Genomic DNA, 25,122 nt, shown 5'->3' on the forward strand with positions numbered 1-25,122 from the left:
GTTTCAGACTGCACGGTGAAGAGGTTAATCGAGTGATAAGCTGTTCAGTGAGTAAGTAGGTGAGCTGCTCTGTTATCAAAACTTACATGTTGTCGATTCCCGAAACCGCATCCGTGCAAAGAGGAAAAGCGCTACAACTTTTTTTTTGGCCCAAACTTTCCCAACCTGTTCACAAACATAACTTTTCAATTGTTGTCCTCTCCCATCTCTAAACATCTGCCCATCGCCAGGTTAGCACGCCTGCACGGGCCCGACGCATCACGTTAATTCCCTGTTTGTGGATTCCTTATTTTGGCATGATTTGGTTTTCCGTGACTTATGTTGTTTTTTGCATGTTAATGCCTGAGATAGGGCAGAGGGGGTGGGCGGGACTAGGGGTATAGGGGCTGTCATAGCCCCCTCGGGGATTGAGAGGAAAAGCTTTTTTTTTCTTTTTTGATAAGAGAAGGCAGATACTGGGGACAAACTAGATGTAATTATAGCCCTTTCCCTTGCGAAAAAAAGTCAGTAGCACCGTCAGGAGTTTTAGACACAAAACGACACATTCTAGAGCAACATTTTGGACCTGCAGCATTTTTGTAAAACTTAGAAACATCTCTATGAAGATATCACTACAATCACACTATCGATTTCCAAGGTACAATATGAATTTTACAGTATTTCTGTCTGTCTAAGAGGCTCAAAGAGAAAAACCAGATACGCTTTGATTCAACTCTACATTGGTAACTGCGTATTCAGCAATAGCTCTACACCACAGTGTGTTCCGATGGTGTCGGTGAATTAGAGTGTCAGCATTCAGTGGGGGGGGGGGCAAAGAAAAAAGTTTTCACTCATGCACAATAACCCCTCTGTGGTGCTTCCCATGTGGCTGTCTGGTTAACAGGTCCTTTTGTTCCAGAGAGGAACCCTGTGTTACATTCCCTCAGTGGAGAGGAGATGTTGGCTGCAGCGCCCCCCGCAGTCTGACCTGTTAAACGTCCAGTCATTGGAGGTAGACAAAGGAGCTTAAGTCAAGCGAAATCCACATCTGCAGTAGTTAGTTTGGATGCTACATTGAATGATTCTGCCTCCAGTTCTGTATCACTGAAGCAGGATGCAGTTGTTTTTCATGATTTGATAGGAATCTGGCTAAATTCTAAGGGTTGATAGATTTTAACAAATTAACCATATAGAAATGCTTTAAAGTAGCTCTTCTACATGTTCAACCATTGGCTGTTGATAAAGTTTGTCTTTGTTCAGTTTGGAAGCTCAGATTCAAGGTTTAAGATATGAGTTTTCCCAAAATATTCAAAGGAAATCTGGATACCAGACTCAGTGTGTTGCCGGGTGAAATTGTGTAGGAAAAGTTAACTTGTGTCAGGAATGTTGGAGGTTGCAGTCCAGGACTCCTCCATCAATTAAGATATAAAATATACACGTTAAAAAGGGAATGATAAAAATGATGATACAATAAAGCTTAACAGTTGATTCTAATGGCCTTGCTTTGCTTTTGATGGCTGTCATCTCCTCAAAATCCTGTTGGCTACAAATGTTGTTAGCCACCTTGCCAAATACATCAGCCCAAGCTGAGAGGACAGGGAGAGGAAAAGTTCAGGTTGGGCTGTGAAAAAGAAAATATACATTCATCAGAATCTGAATGAAGTAAAGACATTCACGACAGGCTGCGTGACCTCTTTTTAATGGCTGTTTTGCATTAGCTTTACATTTTGACTACATCCAAAACATTTTCACAAGCAACTCAAGAAGGCTGCATGGTAAGAAGAGGAAAAACTAAAATCTATAAAAACATAAATGTTACTTTTCCATCAACATAATTTATATATGTAACAAAAATAAAAATCTATTCCTGATACTACTCTGTGTTACAGTATTTTACAAAAATAATAATTCTTCTAAATAATACTGACTGACACAAATAGGCTGGCACAGCGCACATCTGACGCAAACACACGACACATTTCAGACATCACAAATATTTGAACAAACAGACAACAACAACAACAAGACCTGTGCAGTCGCTTTTTGCCGAAGCACAGCATACAGTAACATTACTACTCTACTGAATATGCGCGCTGTACAGGCACACATGCATTAAGAAGTTCCTTACATTTTGAAACACATGACTATTGCATGAAAATTACATGTTCACATTAAACTGATATACACAACATTTCTTCCCTCATGGGTGCAAAACTCAAGATATAGTTGCAAGTGCACTTGAACCAAGTGTGTTGGTAGCAAAGCTGCCTGAAGGTTGTCTGTTACAGTGGCTTCAGAGCAATTCAAAGGCTAATTACATGACTTTAAAAGTCAGAAATTAAGGATTATTTTAGTAATTTCACTTTAATTTTGATATCAAATTGTCAAATAAGAGAAGGCCATGAGCTCCTCATTCAGCATTAAACTAACCACTGAAGTCAAATTTGAGCAAGATCTAAGCCCTCTGCAGATATATACATAAATATGTATATATTTATATATATGAGAGAAATCTCATTGTTTGCTTTACAGTTTGTGTCTGAGAGACAACATGCAAGAGTGAGATGCAAGAGAGGAAAAATAAGTAGTAGCAAAACATTCAAATTTGAATTAAGTTAAATTATTATTAAGCTACAACAAACTACTACACATCATTATGTACGAAGCAATCTGCATTCATGTTCATTTCATGAACATTACAGATTGCCAAATCATTAACTTAGTAACTCAGTTACTTGGAATAACGCCATAAGAAACAGCAGAATTAGACTGTATTGTATCCGGTTACAGATATCAAAACAGTACCAAACCATTCACACGTACTCTGGAGTTCCTCTTTTGAGAGTGCAGAGCACTTTTTCATATATGACTCTATTCCATATAATTCATAATTTCATGGTAAGGGTTCGTACTCTCACAGGAAGTGGAAAACTGCAGGGTTGAGCCTTAATTTAGACCTGGCCCTTAAGTCCATTAATTGCATTTTTCCTTCCCTCTTAGCATTTAATGCATCTGATAATATATTTTTTAAACATATTAACATTGGCACAAAGTTAAATGGATTTGTTCAGTGGAGAATTTAAAGATCAGCTGGAGAAAACCATGGACTGATGGCCTATTTTGGTGCGGCATGAGCTGGATAATTAAGTTTTGTTGGCATCGGTTTATCTCTGATTGTAGTAGCTAAGATCTAATCCTTACTATGTTAATAACCATACCATTTTTAGAAAGAATGGAACCAGCATTTTAGTGCAGTTGGGTTACAGAGGTGGGCTACACACACCATCTAGTGGTGAAAACATGCAACGACAAGCCTTACAATTTGGATAATGTTGACACAACGTGTCACTTTTAGGAGAAAAGAAACTGTAGAAACCTTCATATGAAAGTGTAATTACTCCATATACAAATGCACAAACACATTTTTCATTTTCAATCTTGCTCTCACTACTTAAACTGCCAGGATTTTGCTCCACATCACACAAAATCATCTTCCATCTTTAGACACAATTTCAGAGCATTTCTAATGTATAGCAGTTCACAGTGTGACACTAAAATGAGAAAAGTTTGTCCATTACAACCCAGTGCACAGTGGAGACTTATAGTAAACATTTCACAGATAACAGGGACTATGCAGGATGTGAACAGCCTTGTCTGCTGACTCCTCAGCCACAATATTTAATAAAATAAAGACATACAGAATCAGGAATCTCATTGAGAAGTGTCCAAAGTGCGTGAATTACGCAGAGAACCCATTACCCAATTTAAGATTATATGAGTGAGACGAGAATATGGATTTTCTGGGAATTTCTCCACCTCGTTTTCTGTCTGTGTTTACCGTTCATATTACAAGATTACAACATTCATGTTTCATTTCAGAAGGCTTCTTGATATGCCTGTACCTCTTAATCTTCCCTCTTAGAAAGGGACAGTTCTTTGTTACAGTGACTAGAATGTAAAAGCATAGGTCAAGGACTGCAGCTTACATTATAACATGCAAGAAGAAACTCAGCAACCAATACATGCACCACTTTGCAGCATCCCAGGATCCGCCACTGGTATAGCAACAAGGCTTTCACAAATACTACTGCATCTCCTGTTCGCTCACACACTGGTGCCCTTGTCCCTGAGGGTGGTAACTTTGAGCACAAACCTTCTGGTGCTCTGGCGGTAGCGTGGCTGGGTGAAGTAAAACAGAATAGGGTCCAGGAAGCTGTTCATGCTGGCAAACGGCCTAGTGCTCTTATAGATGATTGAAAACAAGTTTCTTATCTCGCAGGGCACACTGGGCAGAGTACGCACCACCAGGTACATGGTCTTGGTGAGGTGAAATGGCAGGAAGCTTATGCAGAACACCGCCGCCACAACAATGATCATCCTCACCGCCTTCTCCCGCTTCTCCCCAGTCGCTATGGAGACACCCTGGTAGGACACTGGGCGGCAGAGGATGTGAGCCATCCGACAATAGCACACCATCACACCCATAAAAGGCAACAAGAAGCCGAGGCAGGTCAGAGCCATGCCGTAAGGATAGTAGTCCACTGAACGCTTTGGCGTACTTAAATCATAACACACAGTGCGGTTTCGCTGGTTTCCCGTCGCAGCGAAGTGAAAAGTTGGCGCGCACAGGACGACGACCACCAGCCACACCCCTCCGCAGACACACCACGCCAGCCTGCGACCTCCTTGCTTGGGCCACATCGCGAGAGGATGGCAAATGCCCACATAGCGTTGCACACTGATGCAGGTGAGGAAGAGGATGCTGCCATGCAGATTGCTAAAACAGGAAAATGGGAAAAAGAAAATACTGTTAAGTTAAATCTTATTAAGTTGCATTCTTTTGTATGGCATTGTATTGTATCTACTACATTTGTATCTGGTGGTGTCACCTTGTATCAAACACCAGCAGTGCAATGTCAGGACAAGGTTGTAATTGACACTCTCGTGCTTGTTGTTTAATACTTTGTTAAGTTTGTATATAATTTATAACACACTATAATGTAGTTGTAAGCCGATGTAAGAACATTTTAAGTGTTAATGTACAGTATTTTTCAGCAATTATAACTTCTTCAACAGGGACATACTATACATTATTACAACTGTGTTTTACTATATTGTCATTCATGATCTGTTTACAAGCCAGCATCGAGTTATGGATGGAGTTACAGTTACATAAATAAACACTTATATCTGCTTACAACTACATTATAGTGAATTATAAACCATTCATCCAATGTTTTTATACTACTTATAAATGCTAAATAGGGGGACTTTCACCACACAAATATATTTGGAGGTAACAGATAAGGGAAGAAGTAAAAACAACTTGTTACTCAAATTGTATTAGTCAGACTATTGTGTGATACAATCGTCTGAATATATAAAGCTTTGACCGCAATATCTGTGGAGCTCTAACAAGGCCTCAGTATGCTTCAAACAAAGTGCCTGTCGGATCATCTTTCAGCATCTGAACCACTGAAGCACCATTAATGTCTTCTAGGAAAGACTGTCCAAAAGCGTGCGCTGTTGTTTGTATAATTTATTGCATCTCGTCTCTCTGAATGCCGAAGGCTTTTCACCTCACCTTCACCTTTTCTTTCAGATGTGTTCCGACAACTTAGATCCTTTGAAGCATACTGAGACCTTAAGAAAGAGCCAAGTATCTTAATCTAACTGGAAAGTAAATAAATGATCCGATATTCAGTCAAGTATCTCACCTGTAGAACTGAAACCTGACCAGTTTACAGGCAAACTCCCCAAAGGGCCAGTAGTCATGACTGCCGTAGTTGTAGATGAGCAAGGGAAGTGACATCACATACAGTAAGTCAGCTATGGCCAAGTTGAGCATATAGATGTTGTTTTTGGACAGATTGGGCCGAGTCCTCCATATCTTCAGTATGACAGCAGCATTGAGAGGAAGGCCGAGCAAGAAGACGAGGGTGTACACAGCAGGGAGCAAAATACGCTTAAAGTCTTCCTTATAGGTGCAGCGAAGGATGCCCAGCCCGCTGCTGTTGCTGATGCTGAAGCTGCCTGCTGCGTTTGGGTCTGTGGGGCGTTCGCTGGTCGAGAAGAAGTCCAAAGATGAGGTTTTCGAGATGAGAGTTTCCGTAGGGAAGGAGTCAACAGAAAATGGCATCTTCACATTCTGGAGGAGAGACAGTGAGAGACATGAGGGAGTTGTTACTTTGATGAAAATGTCAACATTTTAACCAGAATTAAAACAGGCGTGATGTGGATATGCACACGACAAAAGTGATTTTGCCAACTGTCACTCATTTTGAGCTATTGGCAATGTTAAAATTAACAGAAGATATTCCCACACAAAATAAGATTATACATTTGTATGGATGTTACTGTACACAAACCACAGGGAAATTACACTTAGTAGGATAAGTTGTAGTTTCATTTGTCAATTTAACAGGGACAAGAAGTAATGTTTACGGATGTAATGTATACAGGGTGTCGTATATGTATTGTACATGCCTGTGTATGCATTGAAAATGAATGCTCTTTGAGTTCTTCAGTGTTCATGTGATGACTTTGAGTGCTAATAAACTACAGAGAGAAACTTTCCACCAGAGGGCACAAGAGATCAGCATTTGTTTGATTCATGCCAACATCACAGGGAAGCAGTCACCTTGAGCCCTGTCAACTCTGGACTTTGAGTCCAAGATATTTTTGATAAATTTACATTATATCTGGATAACTGGGTTCAGTTAATTACTATTTGATGCTGCAGCCTAAGTGCTTTGTGAGCTCTGAGTTAAGTATGCAGTATTAAACTAGGAAAGCTACACTTGATAAATGTTTGCAGGGTAGCTGTGAGCAACTGGAGAAGACAGGGTAGCAGCAGTATTAGTATTTCAATCCTTTAATCAAGTTGTAATACCACCACAGAAAAATACTTCATTGCAAGAGTCATATAATCGTTATTTTACTGATATTAAAGTATATAAGCAGTACCAGTGAAATGTAGTTAAAAGTAGGAGTTTCATCGACGTAACCAGTGCATTTAATACCAACTCTGAGCTTATTAATAAAAATAATGGCTATAAAATGAGAGCCAGCCCATTAGATTATGGTAATTCAATCCCTCCATCACTTTATAATGAGTGGAAGCTGGACAGCTGCAAGTTTTGAAATGAAAACCACTGCAGACCGTCTGGTTTCCCACTAACAGCTCACACTGTCTGGAACAGGCTGCGATTAATCAACAATCTTAATTACTGCCCCCATCACCAACATCAATCATACCCATTTCCTTCATGGCAGCATGTGGGCCAGTAAGTGATTGGCTTAAGCCACTTCCTCCATAGCCTTTGACAGACAGTGACTCACAGCATTTCACAACTAACACTCCTTCAGGCTGAAGAGTGCATACATGTGCACCGTCTTGTAACTGCTTAAAACATTGTTTATGTGCGTTTTTAAAAACCATGTTTGTAAGACAGTGTGTGTTTTAAGTTAACTCCTCTGTGTGGGTGCATGAACTGTTTGTTGTGAATAACAGTGACGCATGATTTCATAATTCCTGGTAGAGTAATTGAAGGAGAGGAGGAGGTAGAGGGAGCAGAGTGCCAGCAGACCATAAAACATTTCACTACACTGAACCAATGAGCAGAGGAATGACAAGGGTTTTGGCTTTATTTTCTGATGACTCATTTACAGTGTAATTCGGATTTTTTTGATTTGTTGACTTGCCTTTCTCAAGAAAGTCCTTGAGACCAAACTTTCTTGGCTGTCTTAAAGCCCTGTGACATCATGGCTGTCACTCAAATCACTAAGCTTTCTAAAAACACTGCACTTTAGAAAATGATGTCTGATAAACTCCACACTCCATAAACCCAGTATATTTTATGATGGCAAAGGAAGAGGGGTTGTTGTTTTAGCCCGAAGGAGCCTCTTATGGCCAGTCTTCGTGTTCAGGCCTGCATTTAGTGGGCTGACCATGCCTACCCTCCAGGGATGAAGTGTAATGAACACCACCTTCTTTTTGTCTGGTATTAAAGCCGTAATCCAAACCGTAACTTTCCGTATGTACAGCCAAGGTGTCGGTGCCTCCTCGTGTGTGAGGTTGTGTCACTTTGTGCTTGTCGGTATTCATAATGTTGGCATGAAAATGCAGTTAAAATGTCAAAGAGCAAGCAGCGACATGAAACCAAACATATTCTTCACTTTACTGAAGAACTAAGAACTTTCCTGCAAGCCCTTGCAAGCAAATCACTGGTCTAAAAATGCAAAGCAGGAATAACAGCTGATATCTGCCAACAGAAACAAGCGCAGCTCTGATTCCCATATTGAATATCTGCACCTCATTAGGGCTGGCACTCTGGTGGAGATAATCATATATCACTGGAGGAGGATATTGTTCATGAAAAATGCATGAATTGTTGAGTGTCTATTTCTTTTTAAATTAATTAGGGAAAAGGGGCAAGCAGAAATGTAAAGCCTGTTCCTGATCGATTTTATCCTTTGTGATAATGTTTTACACAGATTTGCAGCCTTCATCTAGTCTATCTATTTTATTCTTATTGCATACTGAGGAGTGCACGTTTAAGACTGCTTTCTACAACTGTCACAAAATTAAGTGGGTTAGGTGAGTTTAGCGCTCAACAAAAACATGTCAAATATACCTTAACAGTTGTGAAAGTAACATGAATGAAATTAATTCATGAAATTAAATGAGCCCAGTTAATATACAGAAGAGCGCATGCCAAAGAGCGCTCCTGATACCTGAGGTGTGTTTGTATGCATGTGTTTGATATGGTCATGTTTCCAATTTTCAAACACTCTAGAGAGCAAACAGTAATCACAGGCCTCTAAGTGGTCGTATCTGCACTGTGTGTGTGTGTGTGTGTGTGTGTGTGTGTGTGTGTGTGTGTGTGTGTGTGTGCCTCTGATAGCTTCTGGGTTAAGTGTTTGCTCTCTCCAGGCCGTATCCATTTCCTAATCGGCATTGATTTTAGTTTAATTGCGGTATAATAGATAAACACATGAAAAGCACAGCAAGGAACACAGGCATACAAACCCGCAGGGGGAAAAAAGGTAAAAAAAAAAAAAAGAAAGAAAGAAAAAAAAGAAAGAAATACAAACAAAAAACAACTCAGTTGGAAATCTTTTCATTTCAAAAGATTTATATCATCAGAAAGACTCCAGAGTCAATATTTGTTGGCGGCATATTTAAGGTGGGTATCGTTTTTCTGGCTCACAGTTGTTTCCCCCATCTGCATTTTTTAAACATTGCACAAAAACACTGATTTAGTCTTCACTGTGTTACAGAGACACCTCAGATACCCGGTGTCTCTAAAATTAACACATTAAAGTATAAAGAAAAGACACAAAGAGTGCAAGTTAAGACTATTTTTACACGAGATTCTCAAAACAAAAACACGTTGCGTGTGAAATGAAGTCACTTCAAGCCACATAATTACTCCTTCACGACACTTACAGCAAACACTAATCAAAATGACCTTTTGCAGGAACTGATTTGGCTGTGTCATTATGGGTGTGAAGGAGTCATCTAATTTTGCTGTGTGCAGCTTTTTCTGCCTACATAGTACCGTAGTATTTTTGGCAGGTTCCCTGAAACGTGTCCATACATCTTCTCCTCAAACCCCTTCTGTGGGAAAACAGACACATATCCTGTACCAAGACATCTGACAGCTGTTACAGTTCCTCCACCTTGAAGGGTGAATCATGTGATGTTATTCAGATTTAACCATCAACTAAAACGATTCCTATGATAAAGTGGAGCTTGATTCTGGTAGTAAAAAAAATTACATTATATATCATACATCTGATAATCTGTAGAAGTCATCTTACCCTTAAAAGTACTGTTCTGTATGCATCTACAGTCAAAAGGCTTATTGGAGAATGCGGGCATCGATCCCGCTACCTCTCGCATGCTAAGCGAGCGCTCTACCATTTGAGCTAATTCCCCTTGCTGCTAACTGCAATGACATGTGATTTAGAAGTGCACACCCGCAGTGCTGTCCACAGGAGTAATGCTTCCAGTTGCTGACAGGGACACTCCCTCACTCTGCACTCTGTTTATCTCTCTCACACACATATATGCTTAGACAAGAGAGACACACTGCTGCACACTCTCTGCCCTCAGGCCTACCAAAAGGCAGAGCTGAAGATTATTTATAAACTATAATTGCAAGAATGTGACTGCAACTCAGGACAAATATATGAGATTAACAAGTGAACTGAACATAACCCCACAGGGTTGTAAATACAACACCTCATATAAAGTTTTAATGATTATTCAGCCTGTGGATTTGGTACCATAAGGACATTTGAACCCTGGTTATGGTAACATGAGACAACCAGGCAGAGAGTAAATAGACACACACACTCATACATCTACAAGCCTTAAAGCTGCACTAATCTATATTCCTTGTCCTTGAGCAAGAAACTGAATCCCAAGTGGCTCCCGATGGGTCGGCCAGCGCCTTGCATGGCAGCTCCACCACCATTAGTGTGTGAGTGAGGGTGTGGATGGGTGAATGAGAGGCAAAATTGTAAAGCGCTTTGTCCAGTAAGGTAGAAAGAGCGCTATATAAATGCAGTCCATTTACCATTTATATAAACAACGCAGCAAATGACAATGTATAAAGGTGTCACAGAGAATTATTATCAATTCTGCAGTTCCTCTCACCTCTATGAAGCATATGTTTCAGCTAATTGATTTTGTGTAGCCCACAATTTCACTGTTTTGGTTTACCCTCACTGCTCTCAGTGTCATTTCCAGCCATAGCAGGCAGCTGGGGTTTTTTTTGGACTAAGTACCCAGCACCAAATGATGGACAGACACAGTTAGTGACCAGCTGGTGGTGCATTTAGCAGCTAAAGAACCAGATATTTCCCTCTGGAGTTGGTGGAGACCAAAACAGAGTTCAGAGACTCAAACAGAGCCCCAAATGAATACTTATGCTGCTCTGGATATGTAAAAAGACAACTGTAGACAAGGTACCATATCAACTTTAAAAGGCGATAATGTTGTTTTTACAGCTTGTTTTTGGTGCCCCAAGTGCTGAAAGAAACAGGTAATGCAGGTATGTAATTAACTGTGAGTATGTTAGCAACAACTAAATTAGAGCTACAGGTATAGATTCTTTTATAATATCCATACCCGATCACAATTTCAATTGTCAAGCCAACAGTCCTAAACCAAAGAGAATCAATGAACATATAGGACAAAGAAAATCATCGAATTCTCACATTTGTGAAGCTGGAAACAGCAAATGTTTCTTCCATTGTGGCAGCCACTCTGGATCGGCCTGCCCAGTTTCAGAGACGTGACCCTAGTCTAATCTGAAAGAGTAGATAACGGATGAGATAAGGGCACATAAAGACTCATAATGTATACTGTACACACAGACACTCTCAGGAGATGTAAATGAATAGAGGAGGGAGATGCTGAGTCAAGGAGAGAGTGCAGGGAACAATTCAACTCTAATTACTTTCCCATCTCTGATCTCTGCTGTCCCTGGGCACGCTAATCAATGATTCATGCCCGCTGCTCCTCACTCTCTCTGCTGAAATACAGCACACACTCATTCGCTGACATGCACACATACACACACACACACAGGCTACAGCATGTGTATATACACACATATATGTGGTGGTAATGAATTTGAAAAATGGCACACAAAGTGACAAGGCAAAAAAAAAACAGGCATTCATATGCTGTACAGACAAATATAGAGGCATGGACTTGCATGTACGAAACATACATGTACACAAACATAAACACCCTCTTTACTGAGATAAACAACAACCATTATTTCATTTTCCCAACAAAGACAAATGCAGCTGCAGTGGCAAAACACAAAATTGCATGCTGCAGATGTCACAGCCCTCTGTCTTAATTAGAAGGGGGAAAAAAACACTAATTATGTTAGCTCGTGCGAGTCCATCAATCCTGTGGACTGGCACTGTGTCCATTACACAGGAGACATTTTAAACCAATCTGCTGCACCATAAATAGATACGTGGGTGATGAGGAAGGCTGGTGTTCAACACAAGCACAATGCTTGCCATATGGTCAGGAGGAGAATAAAACAATTGCTTGTTGCGTGAGACCAAACTGCAATCAGTCAAAGGTCCTAATAAACAACTTTCAAACTCTCCCAAGAGAGCTCACATACCATGCAAGCAGCACACACAGTTCAAGCTCATCCCCCCCTTTCTTTTCTGCAAAATGATGTGTTTGCACTGATTGTTTGATTTCCACAAAAGAAGCGCAAAAGTTTTAAGTACAAATATGGTCATTACTGCATGTAGACAGAAGGCTTCATGCAGTAATCTAGTGTAGAAAAATCCGCTTCTGGCAGAACCAAACAAAATAGTTTAGCCTGTTACTTCTCGTCCACTGAAAAAGCACAGATGGACAAGAGTCCTTCAAAAGTGATATGAATCACGCACAAGGCTGCAGATGACAATACACAGCGCTCTGTTGGTAATAATGTGCCGCAACTTGTAGACAAAAAAACGTGTCGATGCGCGTTGCTGTAAGGATTTGGTGTGCGGATTTCATCAGGCGTGTAAAGACTGATAGACAGCAGTTCAGGCTTGGCTCTCTGTGTGACTCTTGTTAAGCTCTTGCTACACAGAGGGGAAGTGAATGCAGCACTGAGAAAGGACAGTGGGGCATCGAAACCTAAATGTGGATGCACCACAAGGTTACTTCTAACATGATCATCAGATCAAACTGTCATTTGGTTTCACTTCATTCATTCAGCCTGACACTGTGTTCAGGATAGCTGATTTCTGGTTAGGGTGGTGGGGGGCAATTTGTTTTGTTTTGCCCTCACCACTCAGTAGCTGACAATGTATCCGTCCTGCTGAAGTCATTTTCAGTCGAAGATATATGCCAACAAAATGGCATTTCAGTCTTATTATGAAGCTAACCTTTTATGCCTTTGTTAGACTGTAAACGGCAGAAAGCCGACCAGAAATGAGGGGAGAGGGAGAGCAGACTCGAACAGGGAACATTGTGATTACATGGCCAGCTTCTTAAAACCATAGGCCACAAGGATGTTCCAAGGTTTGCTATTTCTGTAGTTAGATTTCCAACAAGGTCTACAGTTACATCAATCTCAATTGTTCCAATTGTTTGTGGCTATTTTTCATGGATGCCAATTAGAGATGTCTGGAAAAACAGGACTGGTAAGAAACGTATGCAGCAAGTTGAAATATTTATTTGGTTCATCCAGATGAACACAGAATAACCATACAGACACGCTTACTGGACATGTCACGTCCATTTGTGTGCCCCTTATTTCTATCCTTTATACATCTCTATCATTAGAATAAAAAGGCCTTATTGATAATGCACAAATATACCAGGGACGCACAAATATTTTCTTTTTTGTGGCTGTCTCAGCACTTGTTTTCGATCTTGAATGTTAATTGCTATTGGTTTCTTTTAAATGTTGACAGAAAAACATGTTTTTCCAAACATAAGCTGCTTCAAGTCGCAGTAACAGCTTTTTACGCACCTTTCGCTCATCAAAAGCTTAACCGAGTGGTAAGCAGCAGTTACCCTGTGCGCTGTGGTGGCTGTTGTCATGGGTTAGTGGTGCAGGGAGGATGTGAATGCAGCTCTGGTAGAAGCAGAGTCCGTAAAGCATGAAGACAGGACGAAAAGAAAAGAAATGTCTTTACTGACTGATTCCCCAATGCATCTCTGACAATCTTGGAGAATTATACAGTAGTTTAGTTTTTAGCTCTGGTCGCTATGGCTCCCAATTAAGACGAATCACATGAGTGATCCCTTCTAAATCCTACTCAGACCAGAGGAGTCAGATTTATCTGAGGACAAGCGCATTAAATTACCAATTTTAAGGAGACATTTGGCAGGCATGTCTTGACGGCTGCCACTGAGCTTTTGATTATTTACTCAGTGAGATAATGCCATGCACTTAACTTTGTCCTGTAAACAACTTCGGCCCTGTTTCTCTCTCTCTCTACCCCTCCATCACATCTCTGTCTCTGTCTGAGTGTCTCTAAACCAGTGGTTCATTAGTCTGTTCCCAGTAACACAGACAAAACACCCACAGAAGCCTGGCCACTGCCTGGCAGAAAGGAATCTTCACTAAAAACACAACAACCATGCCAAAGTCCCATGGCGAGGGTGCCAGGTCCTCACACATGACAGCCCATCCAGATGATTCTTGGTAATTACGTCTGTGATGTGACAACTTGTTTTCACTAGGGTCCACTGGTGTCATCAACAGCAGAGATGATGTATGTAACGTCTAAAGGGAAGCAATTATATGCATAAATGTAGAGCTGGAATGATGAATCATTCAAGTCATTTTCAAGCAATAATGGGGAAAAATTACCATTTTCAACTTCTCATTTATGAAGATTTGCAATTTTTCTTTGTCTTATGTGACAGTAAACTGCATATTTAGAGGTTTCAGACATCTGAAGATGTCGCCTTCGCCTCATGAAACAGTGATGGCTATTTTTCACCATTTTCTAACTATAGATCAACTGTTAAAGTAATCGAGAAAGAAAAATCACCAGATTTATCGATAACGAAGGAAAATGTACATACATGTTATCAGTAATATACTTATAGCCAGTGGTTAAATTGGGTTGGGGCTGTACGGGGCTCAGCCCTGGCACGAGGGTCCAAGGTCCACCCACCACAGTCTCACAAAATTCTGTGGGAATCACTGCAGAGAGCCCCAATACATAACAAATAAATTCTGTGGGTTTTGCACTTGTTTCTTACCTTTGTGTCACCTGCACTACCTGTTTCGATGGCGTCCCATGAGGATGCTTTTTTCCTTTCTCTGTTTGTTCTCATTAGTGTCAACTGAATCTCCTGTTGCATTAAGATATCAATGTGAGCCCAGTGTTGTGCAACACTGCACTGGGTATTCTCAGACGGTTGATACAGATATAAAAGACACATTATTGCTCTGCGGCAATAACTGCTTGCATGTCACACAACTCAGACCATATTTGTAAATGCTGTATTGAAAAAAAATGCCATTTATCAAGGTTGCAAGATTCATAACAGTGTCCTTGAACAGTGACAAACCACACATACAACATAATGTCAGGCCTGTTCTTCTTAATACTCCTAACTCTATTTCTCAGTCAAGATTTATGACTATGAACAAACTTCTGTAAACAAGAGATTGCTTATATTTGTTTATGTGTGATGTCAACAAGTCAAGCTAAAAAACTGTACACTAAATTCATGGGAATAGTGGCCAGTTTCCCAGAGACAGTTTTATGGCCCCATTTTTGTGGTTGGTTGTGGACTTTCAGCACAATAATCAGGCCAATCCTTTGGCTTCATTTTCATTGTGATGTTCTGCTAAACGTTATAACTTAACACTGATGCCGTCACACATATTCACACCTGGTATGTGCACAGTAAAATCTCGATGCCCTGAGGCAGGCCACTGTGCAGCCTGCATCAGGGTTAGTGCCTTGCCCGAAGGCTCATTGGTTCTGGTTCTTTAACTTCCCAGATTTAGAGAGAACATGTTTGGTGAGTTTTGTGTGGAATGTAATCAAAAACAGCACTGGGGAGAGAAAAACAAGGAAGAGATGCAACAGATCTGATGTTATCACAGCAGGAAAGCTCTTATCAAAACTACAATGACAACATGATAACTTTCTTTTACATTAGCAGCACAAATCTTCCTACATCACAAAAGAAAGATATTTGCCAGTCTTGGTGGGTTTGTGGGACGTTTCAGAGTTCTTTAAGGTATCTGGTTCATTTCGATCAGTATCTGTTTAATTAACATTTCAACCGTTTCCTGGCTGTAATTATACTTTAATACATGTAAGAAGGATTCAGATATCACAATAAAAATATAAACCTGTAATAAGAATATCACAAAAGTGTAGCTGGTATGATAAGATTGGTATTTAGCAACACAGCCACGCTTTGCCCCAATGGGAATACTAAGTCATTCGTTTGGCTGAAATGTCTTAGCTCAATATTTTACATTCCTTAGTGAGAAAAGAGGCACAAAAAAAGCAATGTCAACAAATACAACTTACCCTGAATGACAGCAAAAACAAATGAAGTGGCAACATCAACAAGTTGGCGACTGAGCCATGGCAGAAGACCCGTCCTGCTCCTCTCCTCTCTGTAACGACAGAGACCAGTTCAGCGTGGAGGAAATAAAACGTTGAGGGAAACAAGTGTAAAGAAATCACTACGAACGCGCTCGGAGCTGTTTCATATCATAAACAACGAGTACACGTGTGGTTTAAGGTCGTTTTTTCTCTGTAGGGGACCCACTTGCTGTGAAGCTGCTCCGGTTGCAGCGCGCACACACACATACACACACTGTACTTTACACACTGCTGCTGCTGCCGCTTGGAGGCACTGGACAACGGCGCGCGCTACACCGAGACCACGCACGCGCAATGAGTCTTGCGCCACACAACCAGGAATTCAGAATCACGATTCAGAATATAAGAAAAGTCTGTGCGGTTTCATGCACTTATTTTAACCTGCGTTTATAATTAACAATTATACAATTATACCACAGTCACGAGAGGTACTTGTTTCTACGATTAGCTGGCTGACAAGTGTACTTTAGAAGTACCTCAAACACAGTTCCGGTCAACAGTTTAATCACCGTTCTAAATCAAGGCGCCACGAACATTAAAACCGGAGGTAACCGTAGCAACAATATTTATGCTTCATGCCAGTTAGCTAGTTAACTCACTGTTGAAAACTGGCTAAAAACAAACTTCAAAAAGTGAACATTTTTGTGAAAATCTTTTTCTTTTCCTTTGGCGAGTGGCCATGGTAAAAGTAGGGCCATACTATTACTGACCTGGAGTCACCTCTTGGAGCACAAGCTTACAGTAACGTTGTATCAGTGGTCATGGGTCCAAAGTGTCCCATTACAGAGTCCTCAGCAAATGATTTTTAAATGTGAGACTATGAGTAGCTACAAGTATGACTATTATGGCCATCCCTCCAATTACAAAGCACACCTACCTACTACCATGGTGTTCTGATGACCCTATAGTATTAACGTTGACGTTAAACATGTGCAACTTTTGGTAAACATCACAGAGAGTGACAGAGCTGTTTTTCATGTGACACTGGGTCTAATCTCTTTATTATGTTATGAGACTTTTATTGTACTCTTATTTGATTTGTCAACATTGCTGTTTCCTGCTCTGCGTCCGTTTCCATCAGAATATATCTGATAAGATGAAGCCACAACAGAGACAAACTTGGGAAACCGCAGTATTGATGTACCTGTTAACCTCCTGTAAGCATCACAAAGCACTAATTGTGGTCAGTGACAACCATAAAGAGGTTGGGTTGAACAATATAGGTGTAGATGGAAACGGTTATGGCTGCTGCCTCGTGTGCCATTTGTCCCTTCAGATTCACAGTTCCCTTATTAGGTTAATGTGTGGAATTTTAAAGAATAACTGGATATGTGGCGTGTTTAGTGTCAATCACACCTAACATAATTCAATTTTGAGTACCCATTTTATTGGAGTAGTAAAGCACAGAATATATACATAATATAAAGTATGCCAAAACAGGTCCAGATGGACGTGTGCATAAACAACATATATTATTCTTGTGGAAAGTGACAACAGAAATAATGATATTGTTTTAAGAGATTAAGAAACTGAGGTCTGAAGGACACCACTGTTGTCCCATGTCCATGTTTTTAGAAATGGCACAAAATATTGTTGTACATCATGTACTGCTTTTGTCTTCAGTGTTGTGGCCAGTGAGTCACCACCTCATGTATCCGCAGATCTACTTTCTCAGTTGGTCATGTGAAAATAAATTCGCACACAGGCCTTGTCATTCACAATGAATCTGTCCTTCACTGTCTAATAATTTATTATTAACAAACTAGTCAATATCAGATGTTGAGAGAACTGAACAGACTTCACTGTCACTGTCACTCTTTAATTATTTTATTGAACTTGCCATAACACTGTGTATTGTTGCTGTTAACTCTGCAGATGATGTTATCAGTGTTTTTGCTGACTGAGTGTGAAGTTTGTGAAGTCCAAATGTATGAGTGTTTGTGTGAGCGATGGAAATAATAGATGATGACGTGTTTATGAGTTTGAATTCAAGCGAAGTGTATTGTTCACAGGAAAGCCACTGCTGGGAAAGAGAGGAAAAAAGTCAGACATGATTGATAGTCAGTTAGTTGCCTCTATAGAATCGGTTATCCTCAACCACACACTGACATAACAGCACAAAACTGGTTGTTTTGCTAAATTTAAATAACATCTGCGGCAGGATGTTAAGGCCAGACAAGACTAAATGCAAACTGTGGCATCGTAAAAAACAGTCTTTCTGCCACTCACAGAGAAAATGAATATATGAAAGAGGGTCAAGTCACTTAGATGATTAAGTTTCTAAACAGTCATCCAGCAGACTGCTTCTTCTGAATGTTGAAATTCAGACGTGTGCAGACAGGGAAGTGGAATTCATTTCCCTTCAGAAACAAGTTGCCCAAAGCTCCATCAGCAAATTTTGTAACGATTGCGGCGTATTGTAAGGGCCTCTCTCTGAACCAAACACACCCTTCTTTGCATCTGTTCCGCAATAGCACAGCTAGAAAAAGCTCAAGCTTTACAAACACAACCTCATGAAGGGGCAGCCGGGGTGGAGTGCAAGCAGTAGCCTGGTCTCTCTGTGAGTTGGAAGGCTGAACTGTTAAACCTAAAGTGGTGCATTTCAGAGAGGCAAGTTACATAACAGTGCGGCACATCTACAATCTGACAAAAGTCTGAATTCTGTTTAAGAGTGCTGAGTCATCTCACGCTGTTTTAATTGGAAACAAATATTTTTATTTTGAGCCGCTCACCGTTGGACTGGTTTTAATGGCTGCAGTGTGACAGCGTGACACTGAAACATATTCCAGCAACCCACGGCTGAACAGTCTTCGTGTGTGGTTTCCTACAAAAGACTTCTCCTGGCAAATATTCTGATGAATATATGAATGAAAAGGTTTACGCAGACCACTTGAGCTCCATCTTTTTTTTTTTTTTTAAATCTTCACTGCAAACTTTCTAGTGCTGTGTACTGTGTAACATTCCTAAAAATGCCCTCAGGATTCATTTCAATGAGAGATGGAATGTTTTTACAACCTGCATCTGGTTTATCCACGTTCATCCACCGCTGTCACTTCAACTTAAAATCCCTGAGACAACTTTCAAATGTCAGAACTGATTGTGTGCGATTGTGTGTTCATGCACAGTACTCTATGTATGCATGTCTGCAGCAGGATGCTATCATTTACCTGATGTCTGCTTTAAGAGCTGTGTTTATTTTGTTCATGTCAGTTAGATGTACACATACGACAGTCTGAATACTCCTGCACTTAAAACCGACAGCTTAAACATACACACACACAATCTAGTTCTCATTAAAGATTAACCACAATATATTAAATGGGAGGGTGTCGGTTCATTAATTCATTTGTGGCCAGACTGGTTTTATACCAGAACGATCAGCAGGTTTTCAGTTCTTAGAAATATCAGGTGTGACTTTGCAGGATGTAGTATTCCTCCTTCAGTGGCCTATTATCAGAGATAGGAAACGAAAACCTGAGCAGGTGGCATTACTGTGTAGAAAACAGCTGTATGGTGGGGACAGCATAAGATTAGTGTACTACGCTGATTTCCACATGCTCTCAGAGAATATACAGAGTTGACAGGCTTTTGTCATAACAACACAATGAATGTCTCTATACAAATACCATTCTGCTTAACATTCAGGGCAAAATGAACAAACATCAAGCATAAACTGAAGCTGAAACACATCTGTGATTTAATTCAGAACACTAGTTGAAACAAAAGCTCAACAGAATGAACAAAACATGCTGAGACAAAGCTGCAGATGCAGAATTACCTACTGGAGGAGGGCTGGATCTCGTGATGTGAGGCCATGTGGCTGCTGTATGATCTGGCCTGCAGGATCCCAGTGGATGAGAAATTAAGTCATTAGTTCATAATTGTATAATAATCATTAGTAATAATAACCCTCTATGGCCGCTGTGGTCATTATCGTTAATACGTTGTATTAGTACTTTCACTTAAGTAAAGGATCTTGATACTTCTTCCACCACAGCACTTTACTGACTCGGTGACTCTTCTACTGTCACCCTGTGTTTGTCACTTGTGGCAACAGTGGTCGATGCTCAGCAGACGTTTTATAGTCTCGCTTTTAGCGCATTTCTCGTATGAAAAGTGGGACATAACTAAACCTGTGATCGATGGATTGATCGATCACAGGTTTGACATTGATTAGAGCTCTGGTAAGGACAGCCTGTGTGTGTGACTGGAAGAAGGAGCAAATAAGGAACAAGCAAGATAAGAAAAGCTAACAGGGGAATGGCAGTGCACAGGCATTTAGTATGTGATTAAAACCAGTTATCTGACTGGAAAATGGAGAAATGTAACCACAAATATAATATAATAAATTTTATGATTACTGTCAAAACAGGCTGAATCTTCTGATCTGCATCGTACCAGCAGTAAACTCACACTCAGTGTTGTCAAGTTTAAAGATAGGAGGCTGTGTGTGTGTTTGGTGGGGCACTGTGCATAAAGGAGGTGTGTGTCCATGTTTGTTCATTGGTGTGTGTATCCATACCAGTGGTGGTTAGTATTGCACAACCTGGTAGGATGTCTGTAGATGGATGTGGGGAGAAGTGAAAGAGTGAGTGCTCTTTGCCTTCCTTCTCTCTTTCAGCCACAGAGGAAACAATGTTTTCTGGTTCTTCTATTTGAATGCAGACTCACAAACCTTGTGAGTGTTGGTGTCCTCACATCAACCAGACAAAGAGAAGCAAAGACTGCAACGCTGAGGTGTCATTAAGGGCAAAATCAACTCTAAAACCGAATTTAAAATGCACTATTAAAACGATTTTGGATCATTAAGTCAGTATTGTGCCGGCCCTCTGTCATGCTCAGGTGTACCTGGTCGTTTGTTCATACTCTCTTGCAGATAAACTGATGGGTGGAACTGGGCCCAATGCCTCCAGCCACTATAAAAGCTGTTACCTCAGCCCTCCAGAGACGCTCTACACTGAGGGCACTGGCTTCATGTCTTTTTTCATTTGTTTTGTTAATAAATGAAAGTTAAGCACATTTCTGTCCCTTTATTTGCCCTATCGGCTGGCCATGACTCACATAATCATAGAAAACTGTCTGCTTAAACATGCCTTCTCACCAAACCACATTGTGTGTGTATCCTTGAGGCAGACGTGTTCGCAGTCTTTCCTTCCTCTTAACATTTGCAAAAAACACGATTTTAAATCATGCATCGTTTCCATCCATGTTTTCTACCTTGCAGTCTTCTTCCTCGTGGCTTTGCGGATGCATTGCTCTTGTAAAAACCTCCACAGGGCACCTTTAAGTGTGTAAACGGAGCATCAGTTGAGATTGAAAGTTCATTCTTGACCCTGAAAATTTAACAATCCCACCACAAAATGGAGCCGAGATTGTTTTGAACATTGAACTGATGTCATCAAGTAACACATATGTGTTTGCATGACATTACTAGTGTCGCCTCTCTGCCATTTTAACTCAAATTAAATTCAAATTCACAAATAGTTTTTTACGGGAATAATATGCGTGAATCCAATTTAGGGGCAGAATTTCCCTTTGATGCATCTTAGTGATAAATCTTGATTTGTGACTCATGCAGGCCTACAAAGAGAAAGGAGAAAGGAGAAAGAAAGGAGCTCCGTGTTGAGGGGTGAGGCTCTGACTTATCTGTTGCTGTAACTATTCTGTTCATTTTCGTACTATACAATAAACTGGAATCAGGCGGACCATAGGAAACTGTCACTCATATATTCTACATCAAGCTGTACCGTACACGCATCTCCGAGTTTTTTCTCAGTACAATCTGAATCCCACAGGGCAATAAGATTTACCCTGCGAGGAAAAATAATAATGCCAATGAATTCTGAATAAAAAGGTCACACGAGGCAATCTTCCTTTTATAGGAAAATTTTAATAGTTATTCAATGTTCTACATTTTACAGTAAATATACAATTACAAACTTGGCTTAGTTATAGTACTAAGATCACTAACTGATCTTTAAAAAAACAAAACAAAAAAAAAACCCCTCAACAACAAAAAAAACGTAAAAAAACAAAAATTAAAAACAGATTTACACTTCATATCACAAGCCTGACGCTGGCCCTTCACTCTGGACCAAATAGCTAACATACAATTCACTTCTCTCAACGCTGAACAGACGTTGGGCTTCTGTTTCAAACACAACCTTACGGTAACAGATATACCATAGCATGTGCAAACTGGGTACCAAACTAAAACTTCCAAAGATGGGGTTGTTCCTAATACTCGATCCAGGGGGGGATACAAGTATGCTTTTTTTTGGAAGACAAGGAATTTCCACTTTTTGCATCACATTTAGTGTCAAATTAAACTAAGAGATATCTCTGACAAATTGAAATTAAAAAGCTGCAGCAGAACATCAAAGACATTTAAGAGCCTACTATTCACTGTGATAGTAGTGTTTTAATTTATACTCGTGAAAAAAAAAAACTAAGACTTAGCAACAGCAAGGCAAAAAAAGAAGAGAGAGAGGGGAGATGAGAGGAGAGGTGTTATGAATAGTTCTGGTCGCATTTTCACTGTCAAAGTGAAGAGGCGCAAGATTAAAATACACTGGAAATAAACAAAAAAGAACCGAGGGATCCTCATTAAAGTTACCACCTTTCGATGTTTGGAAATGTCAGCGGGGACAGAATGATGAATGATAGGAAGAAAATAAAAGACCCATGATTAAGACAACTTTGCACCCTAAACACATCAAAGGGTTCAACTATCCATTTTGACGTCAGTGCAAATTGAAATAAATGAGAGGCAAGGAATGGAGTTAAATGAGGAAGCTGTTTCACCACCCTGAAAAACGAACCTGCTCTCTGGAAGTCGTTTACCTTCAACTGCTCCAAATGCTCTGTGGGTCTGCCTCTCTACTGGGCCTCCACATTAAAACTGAATTACTGAAAGCAGCTCAACCCCGAAAAGAAAAACTCTTTCTTAGTAACGCTTAACTTAAAATGATCAACTCCTCCTATAAGAACAGATAAAACCTTATTTGATGTCTATTTTTTGTTGCCTAAAATGGCATTTGTGTCCTAAAAGAGACATAATTTGGTAAACGCCGCCCCAAAATTGTCTCTGTGCTCAAAATGTGACATCCGATTGTGTGATTCTTAAATGTAAATGACACCAATAAATTGTTAATTTATCCTTTTTTGCTGAAAGCCTTGAACCGGGGTGATGCCACTTCCAGACTTTGTTGCTGGCGACATCTAGTGTTTAAAAAGGCTCAGTGGAGATTTAACAAATGGCAAAAACTACAAGAGATCATCACAATTAGTGACACCATGTAATGAGTGTCATACAGTTAAATATGACTGCTACTGAGACGGGGGGGGGGAGTGAGGGTTGCAAAGGTCCGACTGAAAGCACAGCAAGGCCAAAAACACATGAAACTGTGAGAGCAGAGGGTTAAAAGTGAACATGAGAGGGAGCAGAACATATGTCATTTTGCATCCCTGAATGTAAAAAAACAACAACTGAGGGATACAAAATGGCCTCTGAAGGGAGTTGTGGCAAGAGAAAATAGCATAAACACGGAGGATACTGTAAGAAAGAGGAAAGGGAGACAGGCAATATGCATTGACAACAATGTGGGAAATAGGACAGCAATAGGAAAACACAGATTCACAGGAAGCTAGACATAACAAGGACTCAGAATTCACCAGTTACTTAGGAGAAGAAACTAATATTTACTGAACAACTGTTGGTAAAATATGGCACAGAACAAAGGGCGCGGAAGCTGAGGGGCTTCAAGACATCGCTCAACACATCTTTGCACCCACAGGACAGAAATGGATGACAAAGATGGCTTCCAAAAGCATCATGGTAACCTTTTTCAGTCAACCAAAATATGCTATCCATTTCAGTTCTGTCATGAATCCTCTTGCTTCCTCAAGGTCTGTAAATTCAGGAAACAATTATAAAAAGAACCAAAAACGTGGGAATTTGGTGACGCAAATTTCCTCAAGTTTATTTACTAGACCTTGTCTTAATGTCTCCCCCCTCAGTGACAGATATGTAGAGGACAGAGATGCAGAAGAGGAGGTAAAAAAAAATATTAAAAGCACAAACAGTAGCTGCCACACTGATGCAACCATGCTTAGCTAGAAATACATTACTGTACCACTTGCTGTATAAATATACTGCATTTTTTTTTTCAACTTAGAGATCCAATGCTATAGTGAAATACACCTGAATATTATGCATACTCATTATGCTCAATTCACCAGAGGGAAAGAAGAAAAAAAAACCCATAAGATTTAAGTGAGAAATACTGACAGAAGTAGTGGTTGGTTAAATAAATCCTAAAGACGAGTAACATTGCTGCTGTCGCAAGAAAAGCCCACTTTCTACATCTTTTCAGTTTTACTGGCTTGAATCAGAATGTACAGGATCCTTACACGGTGGGAACATTTTATGACCCTCACGCCGACAACATCCGCTTGATATATTCCAAAATACAAGGGTCGTTTTAAAAATAAGGCTCAAAGATCGACGGTTTTCATCCGACAGCGGCATTATGTAATATTTTCTTGAGAATTAACCTACTAGTGTACAAACATCTGGACAAAGAATACCTCAAACACTCGACCTTATTGTTTTATTTGTAATTACAATATAAATTGCTTCTTCCTCCCTCCTTCACTACAAAGCCTAGGTACCTGTTACTTAGCATTAAATTAGTCATCAAGTTAATTTTTTTTGTCTTATGTTGTGCAATATTTCCTCACAAAGTTATTCAATACCCAAATTCTTGATATGTTCTACTATTCTTAGCGATAACTGTAATAATTTTTGAATGGAGGCTGCATACAGAGCCTGTAATCCATATTTAGAGATTACAACAATAAGCTTTTTTTTTTTAAAAATCAATTCAAAACGCTGATAAAATAATTACTGTATGTCAACAGTTGGAGGCATTCCCTCTTATTTTATTGCAATATCAAACCACTTCATCTACATACCCGCGCAGTAAATGCTTTTTGTTATACCTATCTGTACTC

General features: G+C 40.0%; 1 protein-coding gene and 1 non-coding gene across 2 annotated transcripts; both read right to left on the reverse strand.

Annotated features, from left to right (window-relative positions):
• Positions 1-1,662: 1,662 nt before the first annotated feature.
• Positions 1,663-14,147, reverse strand: LOC139285485 (P2Y purinoceptor 3). Its single transcript, XM_070906051.1, has 4 exons — positions 14,053-14,147; positions 9,805-9,844; positions 5,697-6,127; positions 1,663-4,756 (listed from the first exon to the last, which is right to left on the reverse strand). Exons 1-4 carry the CDS (start codon positions 14,145-14,147, stop codon positions 4,084-4,086), a joined length of 1,239 nt encoding a protein of 412 aa, XP_070762152.1. The 3' UTR covers positions 1,663-4,083.
• On the reverse strand, positions 9,850-9,922 carry trnaa-agc (transfer RNA alanine (anticodon AGC)). Its single transcript has one exon. It is a non-coding gene; the product is annotated as a tRNA-Ala (tRNA).
• Positions 14,148-25,122: the final 10,975 nt, after the last annotated feature.

Source organism: Enoplosus armatus, chromosome 5 (assembly GCF_043641665.1).
Source record: "Enoplosus armatus isolate fEnoArm2 chromosome 5, fEnoArm2.hap1, whole genome shotgun sequence".
NCBI classification, from domain to species: domain Eukaryota; kingdom Metazoa; phylum Chordata; class Actinopteri; order Centrarchiformes; family Enoplosidae; genus Enoplosus; species Enoplosus armatus.